Source organism: Choloepus didactylus, chromosome 2, assembly GCF_015220235.1.
Source record: "Choloepus didactylus isolate mChoDid1 chromosome 2, mChoDid1.pri, whole genome shotgun sequence".
NCBI classification, from domain to species: domain Eukaryota; kingdom Metazoa; phylum Chordata; class Mammalia; order Pilosa; family Megalonychidae; genus Choloepus; species Choloepus didactylus.
Window position 1 is genome coordinate 47,169,556 of NC_051308.1, and position 17,947 is coordinate 47,187,502.

The 17,947-nt window shown below is 36.2% G+C and overlaps 1 protein-coding gene across 3 annotated transcripts in view; it reads right to left on the minus strand.

The window, feature by feature from the left end:
• Positions 1-17,947, minus strand: part of RPS6KC1 (ribosomal protein S6 kinase C1) — a 340,815-nt gene that overhangs the window by 176,023 nt on the left and 146,845 nt on the right. For all 3 annotated transcript variants that reach the window (XM_037824064.1, XM_037824056.1, XM_037824074.1), the window contains one exon: positions 4,882-4,997. In XM_037824064.1, the coding sequence (XP_037679992.1) occupies positions 4,882-4,997 (116 nt within the window). The remainder of the gene's footprint in view (positions 1-4,881; positions 4,998-17,947) is intronic.

Genomic DNA, 17,947 nt, shown 5'->3' on the forward strand with positions numbered 1-17,947 from the left:
AATATCTGCTTAGTACAGAATTGAAGAGGTAAAGGAGCCTTAGAAATCAGTTACAACAATCCTCTCATTTTAATGGTTGAAACTGAGATTTAAAGATGGCTGAGGAAAAGAAATAATGAATTCTCCAGCTAATTAAAAACATCCAGAGGACATTTCACTTAAATGAAGAATTAAAAAGCAATGTTTCAGGGGAGGGGACAAGATGGTGGCACAGAGAGGAGTGGTATTTAGTCCCCTGGAACAACTAATGAACAACCTGGAACAACTAGTAAATAATTTGGAATAACTGCTGGGGGACAACCATGACCATCCACATATCATACACCAACCTGGATTGGGAGGAATGGCTGATATCACAGCATAAAATCTGAAAGTAAAAACTGGAGAACTGTGCCAGGAGCCCCCTCCCCCCATGGCAGCCTGAGGTGCAAAATCTCGCTGTGGTAGAAAGCAGCACTCTTCCAGGAAGCGAATATAAAACCAAGCTCCAACTGGGATTTTAATTAACAAATGTAGACTGAATACAGGTTACAAACACCCAACAAGCAGACAGAGGCTTTTAGGAATGACTGACCTTAAAGGACCAGAAAACTCATCTGTCCCGGAAGGGGGAGGCCAGAAGACCAGGTGTTACCTCTGGCCAATGAGTGAAACTGGGGGGTCGTGTACTGGCTCCAGAAGGGGGTTCTCTGTCCCTTTTACTTTCTCTCAACCTGAGGGGCTCAGAAGAGAGAGCCCCAGCCATTTTCAGTTCACAGCACTCTAACCCAGATGGGTGGAGATAACAGAGCCAGAGAGACAACCCAAATGCAGATGATAACTCCTTAGGGGGTGGATCTTCCCTAAGATAAGGAGCTGGGGCCCAGCTTTCTCTTCAGAACTATACCCCAGAGCCTGGGAGAAGGCAGCCAAAACAGAAACTGAAGGGGCCACATCTCCTTACACCAGTCGGGAGTGACAGGCAGAGAGGTGCCGCCTGCTGAGCAGGTTAGGAAAAGCACAGCAACCGGAGACATCACAGGAAAGTCTGTCATTCTTCTAAGATACACCCTGAATATAATCCCATTCTGAGACCTGAACCTGTTTGGTCTGGGAAAATCTGACTGGGTTAACCAAGGAAACCAGATGCCTAGACAACAGAAAACTACACACTATCTTAGGAAAAATGAAGATATGGCCCAGCCAAAGGAACAAACTTACACCTCAATCAAGATACAGTTGAGATATTATTTCACTTTAATGAAACAATCTATTAAAGATTTTCAAATAAATATGCTAAGCCAAATAAAAAAACAAATCAATGAGTTCAGGGAAGATAAAACAAAAGAGATGAAGGCTATAAAGAAAACACTAGGCGAACGTAAGGTAGAAACTGAAAGTTTGAAAAAACAACTGGCAGAATCTATGGAAATGAAAGGCACAACACAAGAGATGAAAAACAAAATGGAGACATACAACAGCAGATCTCAAGAGGCAGAAGAAAACACTCAGGAACTGGAGAACAAGACACCTGAAATCCTACACACAAAAGAACAGATACAAAAAAGAATGGAAAAATATGAGCAACACCTCACAGAACTGGATGACAACATGAAATGCATGAATGTACATGTCACGGGTGTCCCAGAAGAAGAGAAGGGAAAAGGGACAGAAGCAATAATACAGGAAATAATCAATGAAAATTTCCCATCTCTTATGAAAGACATAAAATTACGGCTCTAAGAAGCACAGTGTACCCCAAACAGAATAGATTCGAACAGGCCTATGCCAAGACACTTAATAATCAGATAATCAAATGTTAAAGACAAAGAGAGAATCCTGAAAGCAGCAAGAGAAAAGCGACCCACCACATACAAAGGATGCTTGATAAGACTATGTGCAGATTTCTCAGCAGAAACCACAGAGGCAAGAAGGAAGTGGTGTGATATATTTAAGATACTGAAAGAGAAAAACCGCCAACCAAGAATCCTATATCCAGCAAAACTGTCCTTCAAATACAAGGGAGAGTTCAAAATATTCTCTGACAAACAGACAATGACAGAGTTTGTAAACCAGAGAGTACAAATAACAGAAACATTGTATTATGCTTCCTTTAATGTAACAAAGGCAATATACCAAGGCTAAATGCATATAAGAGTGGGGCATAAGGGAGGGGTATGGCACTCTTGGCATTGGTGAAGCTGTCTGACTCTTTATTCTACCTTAGTTTAATGTTATCTTTTGTTGCTTCCTAGCTATCATGTTTTTTTCTCTCTCTTTTTTCTTTTTCTTTTGTCTCTCTACATTCTTTGACTCTTCCTCCTGCTTTGTGGAAGAAATAGAGATGTCCTTATATAGACAGTGGTGATTGCAGTGAATACATAAATGTATATGTGACTATACAGGGAACCATCAATTGTTTACTTAGGACGGAATGTATGGTGTGTGAACAACAACGTTTTAAAAAAAATGGGTTGATGAAGAAACCCTGAGGGCACTATATTGAGTGAAATAAGTCAGACACATAAGGACAAATATTGGAGATCTCACTGATATGAACTAATTATAGTATGTAAACTCATAGACGTGAAATATAAGTTACCAGGATATAGAAAGAGGATAAAGAATTGGGAGCGGTTCCTTAATATGAGCAGAATGTTCAACTAGGTTGAACTTAAACGTTTGGAAATGAACAAAGTTGACAATAGCATGTTGTGAGAATAACCAACAGTACTGAATGGTGTGTGAATGGGGTGGAAAGGGTAAGCTCAGAGTCATGTATGTCACCAGAAGGAAAGTTGGAGGTTAAAAGATGGGAATGTATAAAACAGTGAATGAACCTTGTGGTGGGCAATGTCCATGATTAACTACACAAATATTAGAAACCTCTTTCATGAACCAGAACAAATGTATGACACTATAACTAGAAGTTAATAATAGAGGGGCATATAGGGAAAAAATATACCTATTGCAAACTATATACTATAGTTAGTAGTATTTTAACGTTCTTTCATCAATATTAACAAATGTACTATACCAGTACTATGAGTCAACAATGGAGGGGAGGTGGCTAGGGATATGGGAGGATTTGAGTTTCCTTTTTTTTGGATTTATTTCTTTTCTGGAGTAATGAAAATATTCTAAAAATTGAAAAAAAAATTGTGTTGATGGATGCACAGCTGTATGATGGTACTGGGGACAACTGATTGTACACTTTGGACCTTTGGATAATTGCATGGTATGTGAACAATCACAACAACAACAAAGAAAAAGAAGAGTAAAGTTCATCTATTTTCATCCTTACCTTACGAAGAAAAAAAATGGGTGGAGTATTTAAGACATTCCCAGATAAACAAAAGGTGAGGGAGTTCGTTACTATTATACTGGCCTACAAGAGATGCTAAAGAGAGTTCTATATGTTGAAAGGAAAGGACATTAGAAAACAAATAAAAGCTGCATGAAGAAATAAAGATCTCCAATAAAGATAACATGGGTAAATATAAGTACCAGTATTATTGCATTTTTTGATTTGTAACTCAACTTTTCACTTCCTACAGGATCTAAAAGGCAAATGCACAAAAAGTAATGATGAATCAGTGGTTTTGGACTCATAATGTATAAATACGTAATTTGTGACAAGAACTACATAAAGGCGGAGTGACAAACAAATATAATTTATGTGTGCTATTGAAGTTAAATTGATATCTAAGGAAATGAGATTATGATGGATTTAGTATGTTAAATTTAAACCCCATAGTTACTACAAAGAAAATACTGGAGAATATGCAAACTCATAGAGAGAAAAATGAGAGTACAGGGTGTCAGGGGAAGAGGGCAGGCGGAATAGAAGTTAATGCTTAATGGGTGCAGGATTTCTGCTTGGGGAGATGGGAAAGTTCTAGTAATGGAAGGTGGTGAAGATACTACAATATTGTGAATGTGATTAATCCCACTGAATGGTATGCTTGGGAGCAGTTAAGATGGGAAAGTTTATGTTTCCACATTTAGAAAAAAAAGAAGAAAGCAACTAAGCAGACAATGACAATTAAATGCAACAGATGATCCTGGATGGGATCTACCAAGGGAGGATAAAAGGGTCAAAGGAAGTTTATTAGGACCTAAGAAAAAACTGAAAGACAGTCTGTAAGCTTTATATCAATTATAAATTTCTTGAACTTGATAACTGCACTTCAGGTGGCTACATAAGTGAATATCCTTGTTAGAAAATGTACACAGCAATACCAAGTATTCAAGGAGCATGATGTTCAGAAAATGGATTGACAGACAGACAGAGATAGACAGACAAATGGATAGACAGAATGATATGGCAAATGCAGCAAAATATTAATATTGGTGGATCTGGGTATCTGGAGGATAGGGGTATATGGGAGTTCTCTGGGTGGGGTTTGTAATACTTTTCTAACTGCCCTATAAGTGTGAAAGCATTCCCAAAAAAAAAGTTTTAAAAATTTTTCAAATACAGATATCTTGACAGTATAAATTACCATTATGCTATAGATGGGGAGATTAGGGACACAGTAAGAACTGACAAAAGGCCAAGAACGAGAAGGAAAATCAAGTCTCATTTTATCCTACTTTTGATTGTTTACTTTTATTCTTTTCTATCCACCAAAAGTTTTAAGAAAATTGATTAAATTTCAAAGACCAAAATTCATCAAACCTTCTAATTAAAAGTAAAACTGGGGTAGGGAATAGGGAATTAGAGCTTAAAATGTACAGAGCTTCTATTTGGGATGACAGAAAAGTTTTGGTAATGGATGGTGATGATGGTAGTACATTTGTAATTTTCTAAAAAATTCAAGGAACTACCAAAAAAATAAAGCTGAAAGATAAGAGAGCAAGAGTGGCTAAAGAAAACACAAAACAAAACAAAAAACTTACCTGTGATACATCATCAAGTTGGGGTTTTCCATAAAGGCTAGAGATATTCTCTGCCCGCATAAGATACTCTGCTGTTCTTCTTTTCACAGCTTCTCGACGGGTAGGGCTTGACTCTCCTAAAAGGAGAAAATAAAAATCTGGATATGTGGGAAATAAATTTTATTTTTATCCAGTCTGAAGACTAACTGCCTTTTACGCAATTCACTGCTTGTTAACATTTCCAGCAAAAAAGAGATTTTCAAAATTGGAACAAACATCAAAGTCATTACTATTAGCAAGGCTGAATATTACCCATGAATTTCATGTACCAAAATGCTGATCACTTATTTAAATATATACTGAGAAGCTAATATATTTTATAAGAGAAATCAAATATATAAGAAATGTAAGGTAAAGAGCTCTGAATAGAAGACAAAAGACTAGCCCTAGTCCAGACGGTACATAGCTGTGCATAATTATTATTGGCTTTCCAACTCAACATATAGGACTAAATGCAATAGATGTTTAATAAAAGCTTTGACATGGATATGATATGCCATGGACTATGTAAAATTACCACTAAATTTCAATGCAACTACAGAAAATGACATGATGTAGGTAAACTTGAATTCACCCTAATTGATTTTCGTGAGCGTTATGGTTCTCTCATAGCAACACATTATTTTGTGACTCACAACTGAAAACAAGAATGTGATTGGAATCCCTGTACTACACAATTAAATGAAAGTGAACAAGTCATTTACCCTGTCTGGGCCTCATTTTCCTCAGTTTCTGAAGTGGCCTCCAAAGAACTCCTTAAGACCTCAAGGAAAAGGTGGTTAAGCCCATGGGGTACTGGGCTCTCCTCCACAGGACAGGATGATTCTACACTTTTATCCATTTTATACACCTGCCTATCACACATCAGATTTCATTTGAAGAAAGGGTTCTGTGCTGGTTTGAATCTTTTATGTGCCCCAGAAAAACCTATGTTCTTTTAATCCAATCTTATGGGGGCAGACCCATTGTGGGTTGTTTTTGACTAGGTTGTTTCCATGGAGATGTGACCCTACCCATTCAAGGTGGATCTTAATTCCCTTGTTGGAGACCTCTATAAGAGGATAAAAGGCAAAGGCATTCTGAAGAGAGCTCAGATACGCTTAGAAAGAAAACACCCCGGGAGAAGTAAGAAGGATCCACAGAGAAGCTGAGACATTTTGGAGAAAGCCACTGAAACCAGAAGCTAAACCTGGGAGAGAAGGATCAGCAGAGCCAACCATATGCCTTCCCATGTGACTTCCCAGAAGCCACTGGCCTTTCTTCAGAGAAAGTATCGTCCTGTTGATGCCTTAATTGGGAATTTTCATGGCCTTAGAACTGCAAATTTGTGAACTAATAAACACTCATTGTAAAAGTCAATCATTTCTAGTATATTGCATTCCAGCAGCTTTAGCAAACCAAAATGGTTCCATAGCTGAAAATCAAAAAATTAAAAAACCACTGTAATAAATGATCTCTAAGATTCCTTTCATAAATTTCATTCTATACTATTAATAAACCATTTTTATCAAAGCACTAATGCATAGTGTTGTTATTGCTTTTAAATTACCTCTACGCATCTTCTGAATACAGTTAACCAAAAAGGCAAGCATCATAGAGTGGAAAGCGTCCTGGATTACATTCCAGAAAGCCTAGTTATATGAATCCGGGCTTTGCCTCCTATTAGTCAAGTGACCTACTGTAATTCATCTCAACTCTCTGAACTTCTTTCACATTCCCTAAAATAGAAATATATACCTCAAATGATTGTGGAGATTAAAGGAGACAAGATACCTAAAAGGAATTATACCACAAAGCCAGTAATATAGTGTGCTGGTTTGGATGTATTATGTCCCCCAAAATGCCATTATCTTTGGTGCAATCTTGTGTGGGCAGGAAACATACTGGTGTTGATTGGGTTACATTCTTTTGACTGGATGTTTCCGTGGGGATGTGATTACTGAACTGTGGGCAAGATCTTTCACTGGATAATTTCCATGGAGGTGTGATCCCACCCATTCAGCATGGGCCTTTATTAGTTTATTGGAGCACTAAATAAGCTCAGACAGAAGGAGCAAGCTTTGTACAGCCAAGAGGGACACTCTGAAGAATGCACAGAAAGCTGAGAGAGTAGCTGCAGATGAGAGACAGTTTGAAGACGGCCGCTGAAAGCAGACTCTTGCTCCGGGAAAGCTAACAGAGGACAAACACCCCAAGAGCAACTGAGAGTGACATTCTGAAGAGGAGCTGCAGCCTAGAGAGGAGCATCCTGGGAGAATGCCATTTTGAAACCAGAACTTGGAGCAGACGCCAGCCACATGCCTTCCCAGCTAACAGAGTTTTCCAGACACCATTGGCCATCGTCCAGTGAAGGTACCTAATTGATGCATTAAACTGTAAAGTTTTTCAGTCCTGGTTTTTCTCTCAAAACTAAATCCTACAAAATAATGTTTCCTGACTTGCTGAATTGAAGTGAACTAAATTATTAGTAAAAGCAGATATCTCCCCCAAATAAACTAGTAGGAGATAAATCTCTTCTTATTTCTGTCTAGAATAGCATCTAGAAGTAGGCTTCTTCTGGGAAATGCCCCTTTCCCCTCCCCCTCATGCCCCTTCACTCCCTCATCCACACTACCAACCCTAACTATGTGGTCTCAATGAAAGCAGCTATCTTGTTACAGATCTCAGTCCCTCTTGCCACCACTGGTTAGCCAGGGGTAGGCCCCATGTCACAAGCTGGGCCAATTATAGAATTCCACTCTCCTGACCACAGCTGGAGGAGGGAGGAACTGGCTCAATACAAATTGGGCCAGTCAGTCCTCCTTTGTTACTGAAGTTGGAAATAAGAGGAGAAGAAACTGCCAGCAGCCCTAGTTTCTGGCAATGAGAAAAGCCAATCTGACTTTTCAGATTGAAGCAGAGAGAAGCAGATATGCAAGAAAAAAGAAACCTTATTGTTACTAGGGTCCCTGATTTCAACTGAACCTATATTCCTTCCCTTACTGCCAAATGTAGTTCAAATTTGGATTTTGTCACTTGCAAACCAAAGATTTCTGACTGGTACAGATCTCGAAGAAAAACATGCAACCAAGTGGGGACTACAACTTTGCTAAATGATTTTTCTTTCACAACTTTAAATTACTATTCCATCTCTTCTCTGTTTTACGAGTAATTCACAAATATAATTGTTCTTGGTGGAAAATAAATATCTATTGCTTTTGAACCCGAAACAATCTATATTTATTAACTCTAATCAACTCCAACTCCTGCGATCTCAATTAAAATATCAAAATTGTTTCCAGCCTCCGTCCTTAAAATTTAATTTCTAAACCTCAGGTTTTAAAAGTTTTTTTTAATTCAGTTGAAAAATGGGCATAATCTATCTATGAAAATCACCTAAGTAACTATAGCATACTTCAAAGATAAACTGTCCCACATAAATAAAAAATATTTGGTATTTCTACATACTATTAGTCCTTTGTTTGGGGGTTCCCTGTTTCTGGACTCTAACTGCTATTCCCATTATCATTAGCTCTTCTCATTGTGTGATATGTCTGTTAAATCCTAACCTTGATATTAATTTTTGATTCATCTTAGGCTCAAACTCTAATAGAAATTGTGGCAACTTTAGTTTTGAATGCAGTATGTTTAAGCTCTAGTAAAATTCAAAATGTGCCTTACTCAAACAAAATCTATTTGCCTCTCAAAATAATTTGAAATTTTAAAATGCTAAGATTATAGAACACCTACTTAGAGTTAGAGTTAAAACCATATTTTGTAATTAAATCACTGTTCTTAAACTTTTGGTTTTTCTGTTGCTTTCTAGGTGGTCTCCATGGTAACAGAGAAACAGAAACCGGAAGTCAGCAGTTGAAATGGACTCCTGCTGATGGTGATGGTTCTGCTTCCATGGCAACAAAATGAAGTGATGGAAATACTGGAAGGCTTTTAAAATGTTGCCGTAAATATACATACTATGACTCCTTCCTTATCAGTCCCTTAAAAGAGGGTCACAAACACTGTTGATCAACAACAGCCAAGGACGAAAACCACCTTTTGTAGATGTCAGCTGCGGGGTGCTTACTGAGATTCATGAGTACAAGATTAAGCTACGGGTTTCTGGAATAATTCTAAATGATCAAATTCTTGATAAATGTGGCAACGATTTTAATTGAATAAAAATCTGTAAAAGACTCTAATCTCCTTAGTTTCTTGTCACTTGTTCTTCATTTTAAATGATACACACACACATATATACATATATACAGACATACTGCACAATGATTATTTTTCAAGGAAAACTAGGTGCCTGGACTTCAACATTCAATCTCATATTAGGTCATGTGGCTATTCATTATTTCTTCAGTAACACATGCAGGTAGACACTTAATGCTTTTCAAAGTGTATACACAGTTTAACGTGAAAACAACCTTTCTAGTCCTACCAGAGGGATTACACAACACTTCTAGGTACCTCCTCCTGGGTCCCACTGGCAAATCACAAAAGACAAGGGGAATAAATAAGATGGAGAAAGAATGAGAGAAGAAAAAAAAAAAAAAGAAACGTCAGGAAATGGAAAGTTTGAAGTAAAAAGAGAATAGAAAAAAAGAATAGATAAGAATAAAGGAAAAAATACATATACAGAAGGAAATCAAAATGGTACTGTTAATTTATCTTTGGTATAAGAAAGTTCCTTAGATCAGTCACCTGATGCCTTAATTTTGATGGCTAGGGCCTTGTTTAATTATACTGGGCATCCTATTTAAAGATAAGCCAGCATCTTCAATAAGTTTCCTCTACATTTTTGTTAATCATTCATATAAAGCAAAAATTTTGACTGGCTTTGGCATTCAGAAGAAAAAAGCTGCCCCCATTATTTACTAGCTTTTATGTCAAGAAGTTCCGGTGCATCATAAAAGATGCCTTATGTGTACTGTGATAATCTGTATTTCCTTATTCCACCTTATCACAATTTCTGATCAGGGGGAAGATGGATACAGGGTGATATATGGAATGAAAGAATATGACATGGCTGAGTAGAAATTCCAAAGTAATCATTAAAATTTTTAGAAATACTGGATTACCTGCATTTCTCAGGGTAGCAACTCTAACTTAAGCCACTAAAAGCAATTTTATAGAAGTCACAATGTACAGATAATAGAAATTCTAATGTATCTAATAAGTCATTGCCACTTGGCAACCTTTCATTCTATCACATTCTCATTTACAAGAGAAACATTACCTCCCTTTCATAATTGAGCAAATTAAGGCTTAAGGGAGTAAAATGTCTTTCTTAGTTACATGGTTATTATAAGAGCCTGAACCTAAACCAGGTTTTAAGCCACATACTCAGGGTACTTACTATTATACTAAGCTAGCTTTCAATATAAATCAAATTCAAAGTCACGGAATTTGAATTCGATTACGCTACTGTTTCTGAGTGAAATAAGGAAAAAGAAAAAAAAAAGCACAGAACAAGTACAGGTAAGTATGGAAACAAGTATGAAGAGAAAATAAATATAAGGAGTTGATAAAGGAGTCAGACCAACAACATAGGGAAGTAGACTCAGAGAAAGAAACCCAAGATGATAGACAAACCCAAAAGAAAAAGGGAGCTACAAAGAGGTATATTTCACACTATATGACATATACCTGCATATACCTATACACTGTATGTAAAAGACAATGGGCCATTCTGAGAAAAACTTGTCTCAAACATCCTTGTAACCCAAGAATTTCTTTGGAAAACAGACCTTTTCTCATTTACCGAAAAAAAAAAAAAAAAAAACAGAGGCATTTTACCCAGGGAACTAAAGAAAATCAGTTTCACAACCTAGAATAAAAAGCAGTTCTTCCCAGATGTTTAGTTGGTGCAAGATCTATATTTCCTAAACAATTTAACTCATACAGTTTGTTCAAATACCATAATTACATGGAACTTTTAATAGGAAATGAGACCTGGTAGGTTTGCATAGGTTAGTGTGAAATAATGACACATCACAAAGTAATTTGGACAGAGAATAAAAATACATATGCAGGGGCACCCCTGAGGAGCTAGAGGAAAATGCAGAGGTGTTGGGCTTCCTCATCTGGATTGCTGCTGATGTTCTCACAAACATTCTCAGAAACAGTTTGATGTGCCAAGACCTCTCTTACAGGACTTACCTTTATGAAGCGCATTACTGCAAAGGAGAGGCTAAATCTGCTTATAACTGTGCATAAGAGTCTCCCCCTGAGTACTTCTTTGTTGCTCAGATGTGGCCCTCTCTCTCCAGCTAAGCCAACTCAGCAGATGAACTCACTGCCCTCCGCCCCCTACGTGGGATCTGACTCCCAGGGGTATAAATCTCCCAGGCAACACGGGATATGACTTCCGGGGATGAATCTGGACCTGACATTGTGGGATTGAGAACATCTTCTTGACCAAAAGGGGGATGCAAAATGAAACAAGATAAAGTTTCAGTGGCTGATTCTAAATGGAGTCAAGAGGTCACGCGGTGGGCATTCTTATGTACTATATAGATAACACTTTGTAGGATTTAATGCATTAGAATAGCTAGGAGTAAATACCTGAAACTATCAAACTGCAACCCAGTAGTCTTGACTCTTGAAGATGATTGTATAGCAATGTAGCTTACAAGAGGTGATAGTGTGATTGTGAAAGCCTTGTGGATTACACTCTCTTCATCCAGTGTATGGATGGATGAGTAGAAAAATGGGGACAAAAACTAAATGAAAAATAGGATGGAAGGTGGGGGATGATTTGGGTGGTCTTTTTTTCTTTCATTGTTTATTCTTATTTTTACTTTTTCTGGTGTAAGGAAAATGTTCAAAAAATAGATTGGGGTGATGAATGCACAACTATATGATGGTACTGTGAACAGGTGATTGTACACCATGGATGGTTGTATGATCTGTGAATATAAAACTGAATGGAAAAAAAAAAAAAAGCAGTTCTTCCCATTCTGTTATTCTACCTTTAGCACTCTAAAAAAAAACAAATTAGATAAAAAATAATAATACAGCTAACGCCCTCATCATTTCTTCAACAACCAAAAAGCAATACTGGAAGAATTGACTGTGTTAGATTTCTTAAAAAATAATATGTCTATATCTGTACTTTATAGAAAATTTTAAGGGATTTTTAAGGGTATCTGACTATACTCAATTTTTGCCAAATGCACAGAACTTAATCCCCACATCAGACTCTACTTAGTTCTACCTAATATTCTTATCTCTTCTATTTATCTACTCCACAAATACTCTCCAATGGGCCCTGTGTCCTCATGCTCTTGGTAAAGCATGCTTGGTTTTCATTCATATCACGTTAGAAAGAACATCCAAATTACCCTAAGTTTGCTAGAACGAGATTTTATTTGTTGCTGTCTTCTAAAAAAAAATTTAGTCACATAAAAGAATACTCTTGTTTGAGATGGACTTGGTGGTTATAAGAGCTGATTTATTATATTTAATGCCATTTTTTTTCTTTTCAGGTATAGTCTACCATTTCTGCCTTATGCTAAGTGTTCTGATAACAAAAAGGAACCGTAAGTCATGGTTCTATACATCTACCACAACTCTGGAGCCATCAACCTTCCCTTGTATATACATGAACCAGTCAGTCAGGGAATTTGCTTCTTATTTGCATTTAACAAATGTTCTACTAATGTTTTTTTCAATACCAAGTACAATGTGGCCCCTAGAAGTTCAGAGTCATTAAGGAATAGTAAAAGCAAAAGTCTTAAAAATATTCATGTCCAGGCACTGCCTTAATTATGCTTACTTTCAGTATTGTTTAGGAGTTTTTCTACTATAAATGCTGAATGAAAATTAGTCCATCATTAGATCACAGTGTTAAATACCTATAGAGACAGACTTTTCTTAGATTCTACGATTTCCTTCTGCTCCTTAACATATTTCTCTTTGAAAAGGGAGTACCCTAAAGACTAATCATCTACCAAATGTTCCCTTCAAAACAACATTCCCTGGTCAGTCTCTTAGGGTTAATAAACTCCTGTCCAAAAATAATAATAACAATAATAATAATACCCTAAATTCTCCTCATATTTAAAGTTAAACGGCTTCTAAAGACTAAGATCAAAAAAATTAAAAAGAGCAAATGAAATGTATTGAAGTAAATAGAAACAAAGAGTCAAAACTAAGAAGTTAAAATTGTACCTTATGAGATGTAATTAAAACAAGATAGGGGAAAAACTGTAAATGAAATTTCATATAAACTAAGAATCTTTTCCTGCCATACTGGTAAATACAGAAAGTCTCCCAACACTCACAAAGGCTTTTCCTCATTCTTTCACTGGCATCTTATGAGATGTATCAAATCCATGAAAGAATCTAGAGTTCAAAAGTTGTTTTCTTGCCATGATAATGATTTGCATAATATTTTTCCTTTGACGTGATGTAAAGCGATTAATAGAATTACTGATTATGATTTATTCTTTTAAATCCTAGAGGTTTTTACAGACTCCTTTAATGCAACCCCCTCCTTAAGAATTAAATTAACTTGGTGTATATCAGAACATTCTATCCATCTTTCTTCAGATTGCTTTAAAATGAAAATATATAAAAAAAAGAAGATATATATCTCCACATTTAAACAATTCAAAACTTCCAGAGTATATCACATCTAAAGCCAATTGCAGGATAACAAAGAAAATCCTCCCCAGCAATTCGCTTTCTTTAAGTAAAATCTCTAGACCAAAAAAGTTCCCATACCACTTACTCTTCAGAAGGAGAGATCCCTAACAGTTACCAAGCATTTAGTATGTTCCAGGTACACAGTTATCTCAATGTTTATAGTCATCTCAGCTTTGTCAAAAGACACTACATACAGGAGACTTTCAATCAGATGTTGTTTAGAAAATGAGTGGATAAAGAATTGGATGACTTTCCACCACTATTACATGACACAATAATGATACCTTCATGCCTAGAGACATCCCAGCTATTTCTTTCTCTAACTTCAAGCTCTTCTGTAACTTAAACAATAGTTATATAAAATGCATGTCAGACAGTGCGTATAATCACTGTGGTTCATCATTTGTGTGGCTGAACTGAATACAAAAAGAATACAGAGGAACCAAGACTGTAAATGTCATAATTGGACTAAAGAAAGAATCTACATTTTAAGATAAACGTGTGAAAAACTGTCATAAGAATATCAACGAAGAAAATATAACACAGATAGTCTAAGCAATTATAAACTACTGTGTAATTAGAATGAGTCTACAAACTATCTTTTTATATTTTGACAATTAAAATGCTGAAACATGTGTCTCCTAACAGTTTATAAAAGTACAATATGTCTACACAATGATCAGGTTACTTTTCACATGAAACACACTTTGAAACCACTACTGACATCAGTAGGCTTCTAAGAAAAAGTAGACTGATGTTTTCAATACTTCATAAGGAAGAAATGATAAGCTAAACTTCTGTGCAATCTATACAAGTCTCAAAATTTAATTAAGATTCTAAGCTATAGGTAAAACAAGTAATTACAAAATAATATTTAACTCTCAAAGCACCTAATTATCCTTGGTACTGAAATAAACGCAGTTTTCTATTTAGGGATTATTTGTTTTATTTGGTTTACATTAAAATATTCATAGATATCTATAATTCTTCTAACAAGAATCAAGGATTTTTCAGTGATCACAGGGATTAAACCAACCCTCTCATTTTAATGTTTTAAACCATGTTGCTAAAGATATAAAAATATGGTGATACTGATAACAGAGAGCATCTAATAAAAACCCCTTCGAGATCCTCATCTATCTCTGTTTTTGCTATAGAGCAGCTGTGCCTTACAAAGATTCACATGAATGAAAATATTTAGATGAGAAACCACCCACTTAGTTTATTTTCCATATGACTTTCCTGTAATTATTTTGTAAACTGTTCACACAACAATACATAAAAACATCTGCAAAAACAGGTAATTAATGTGTCAAGCCAAACTAATGCATTTTTTATGGCGTCCATGCTTCGTCAACTGTAATTATAACTCTTTTTTAAGCAAATGATGATGTGTTTGTTGCAATGTGCAAGTGGTTATTTTAGATGCTCTGTTTACTACTGTTCATACACTCTGAATATAAAACTCCACAGCTACTTTACCCCACATCAATGCTTTACCTAGTGTTTTGCAGAAGGAGAAAAGAGGCTCTCTTTTCCAAGCTATAATTTCCAGTAAACATTTTTGTCATTAAAATATGAAACTATCAACATGAAAGTTGACACCAAAATAGCCAACAATTCAAGAAGTATATTCCAGCAAACTACTCATCCAGACTTTCTTCCTTCTGTTGTAACCCTGTTGGAAATAAAGCACTTTATGACTTTGGGCTACAGTATGCTAAGTCTCCTAGGTATTAACAGAAATTTGGAGGTTTCATAGCTGTTTTTAATAGTAAAATATCCATTCTGTTCCAAACCAACTAACACCAATATCTTCTACATGAGACCAATAAATGAAGACCACATCTTGCTAAAAATAAGTTGTATCATATTCAATTTATCCTGCCTGAGTTCTGACTATGTGAGAGATCATAATTATAATCATTATTACTACTATTATTAGATAAAAATTAATATTATATACCAATAATCATTTCCAGATGAACTTTCCTGAAGATCTGAAGCATGTGATTACTAAAGTTTTCTTTCTAGAACTAACAAAATCTAAGATTAAGGAAAAAGACACAACCCTATAGCATTTTCCTGTGGTCCCTTCTCTTTTTTTTTAATTATTTTTTTTCTTTATTAGAAAAGTTGTGGGTTTACAGAACAATCATGCATAAAACACAGGATTCCCATACACCATCCCACCACCAAAGCTTGCATTGGTGTGAAACATTTGTAACTATTAACGATACCATATTTTTATAATTGTATTATTAATTAAACTTCATGATTTAACTTAGGGTTCACTGTGTAGTGTAGTTCCATGGATTTTTTTAAAAAATTTTTATTCTGTTACCATATATATAACCTCACATTTCCCCTTCTAATCATATTCAGATATATATATTTCATTGCTGTAAATTGTGTTCACAATGTTGTGCTACCACCACCGAAATGTTTTCGTCCCTTCTCTTTCTAACAAAGGTAATTTTTAAAATATCTATAATCATTAACTACAGAGTAGAAAAAACATGATAACTCTCAAGGAATGAGTTAGTTTATTTTGGCAACCAATTTTGTTTTGTTTTGTTTTGTTTTGTTTTAAGAGATAGTTGAGAATTAGTCCTTATGAGTTCAAGCTTATTTAACATTATTTTTGATACAAATCTTCCTAAACTATCTCATTGTTCAATAGAATATATTAAAACTAATTCTACCTTGCTTCCTCTGAATAATAACTTCTGTAATATGCTATAGGTGTCTATCTATCCCCACACTGTTCCCAAAAGAACATCAGAAAAGTATCGCAACAAATGGCAGCTCCCCAGATATCAAGCCTTGGTTTTAGGACAAACGCTTATTTAGGGGGACTTCAGGGAAGGAGTCTGATCAAAACAGAACAGAGACTTGGTTCCAAGGGTACTGGACTAGGAAACACATGGCCAAGACAAGAAAAGGGAACAAGATGGAAGCTTATTTATTAAAGCTAGAACTCAAACTCAGGGTCTGATTAGCAAAAGGTCTCAATACTGAATTCTATTACTTATATAACTATACATACAAATGTAACAAGGCATTTAATTAATGTCATCTCTAATGGCTGAATTCTACACACTGTCAAATCTTCAGGATAGATATATTAATGTCTTTGAGGGATACTGCTATACCAAACAGGAATCATTATAAACCTATTTGATATTTTCAGAAGGTACCTTATTGAATATTGGCTCTTTACTACACATTCTTTTAGATTCAAGTTACTCATCACCTCCCCCAGGAAACTTTCCTATGGCCCTTCCCCTACCTCCTGGTCAGGATCCCATTTATATCAATCCACTGAATCGTTCCCTCATTCACAAATATTTATAGAGAATTTCCTATGAACCAGGCACTGTGCTAGAAGACACAATAATGAACAAGAAAATGCTTTGTTTTCAAAGATATTACAGGTAAATGAAGAGATATTCATTAATATATGATTGCACAAATAATCATTACATTATAAATGTAAGTACTTGAAGAAAAAACAGTGTGCAATGAGCAAGAAAATCTATTCTGGTCTGAGTAGAGGTGAGGAAAGGCTTTCTTGAGGAAATGCCTTTGAAACTAAGACCCAATGAACAAGAAGGAGTTACAATCAAAGAAGCATAATAAAACATTCCAAATAAAATAAAACTTGTGTGAAAGTTTTAAGGTGGGAAGGACCTCAGTGCCTTCTAGGAGGCAAAAGAAGGCCACTATGGCTAAATGAGAATAAGTGAAGAGGAATGGTTCAAGATGAGCCTTGAAAGGTGACATCATCAACGCGGTGACATGAACAACTATTGAAAACTCCAGAGATTCAACCAAAAAAAGGACAATTCTGAATTGTTTGAAACTCTGGAGGAGACTATAGACTGGAGAAGGACCCTGCAGATGCTGAATTGAAGAAAGAGAAGAAATATCAGGTAGGAATCTTCCGTCCCAGATAGCTGGCCCTCTCCCTTACCCGTCACTCCGTCTCCATGTGGAAAAGGCACAGAATCAGCAGACGGATCCCTCCCACCAGGGACACAGATTTTAAAGTCTCTCACAGCAGTGAGACACACCCCACTGTTTGAAGATCCAGGACAGAGGGAAGGACATTTCAAGGCCCAGGTCAGTGAAGGACAAAGAGACAGAAAATGTTAACAGAGACTGCATTTTCAGCCCTGGGTCTAAAAACCCTTTCCCCACCCTTGAGGGAAGCAGCACCTGGTGGCCATTTCCTTGCCTTGGGGACAACCGGAGTATTGGGTCAGCTGAGGGAGTACTCTGCCACAGGTGTAGCCTCACATTGAGCCAGAGGTAAAATGAGGGCATAGGAATCCCACAGTTTCACCTCACCTGTGTAGACGCAGCCTGTTCTTGGAGGCAAAGCAGCTTC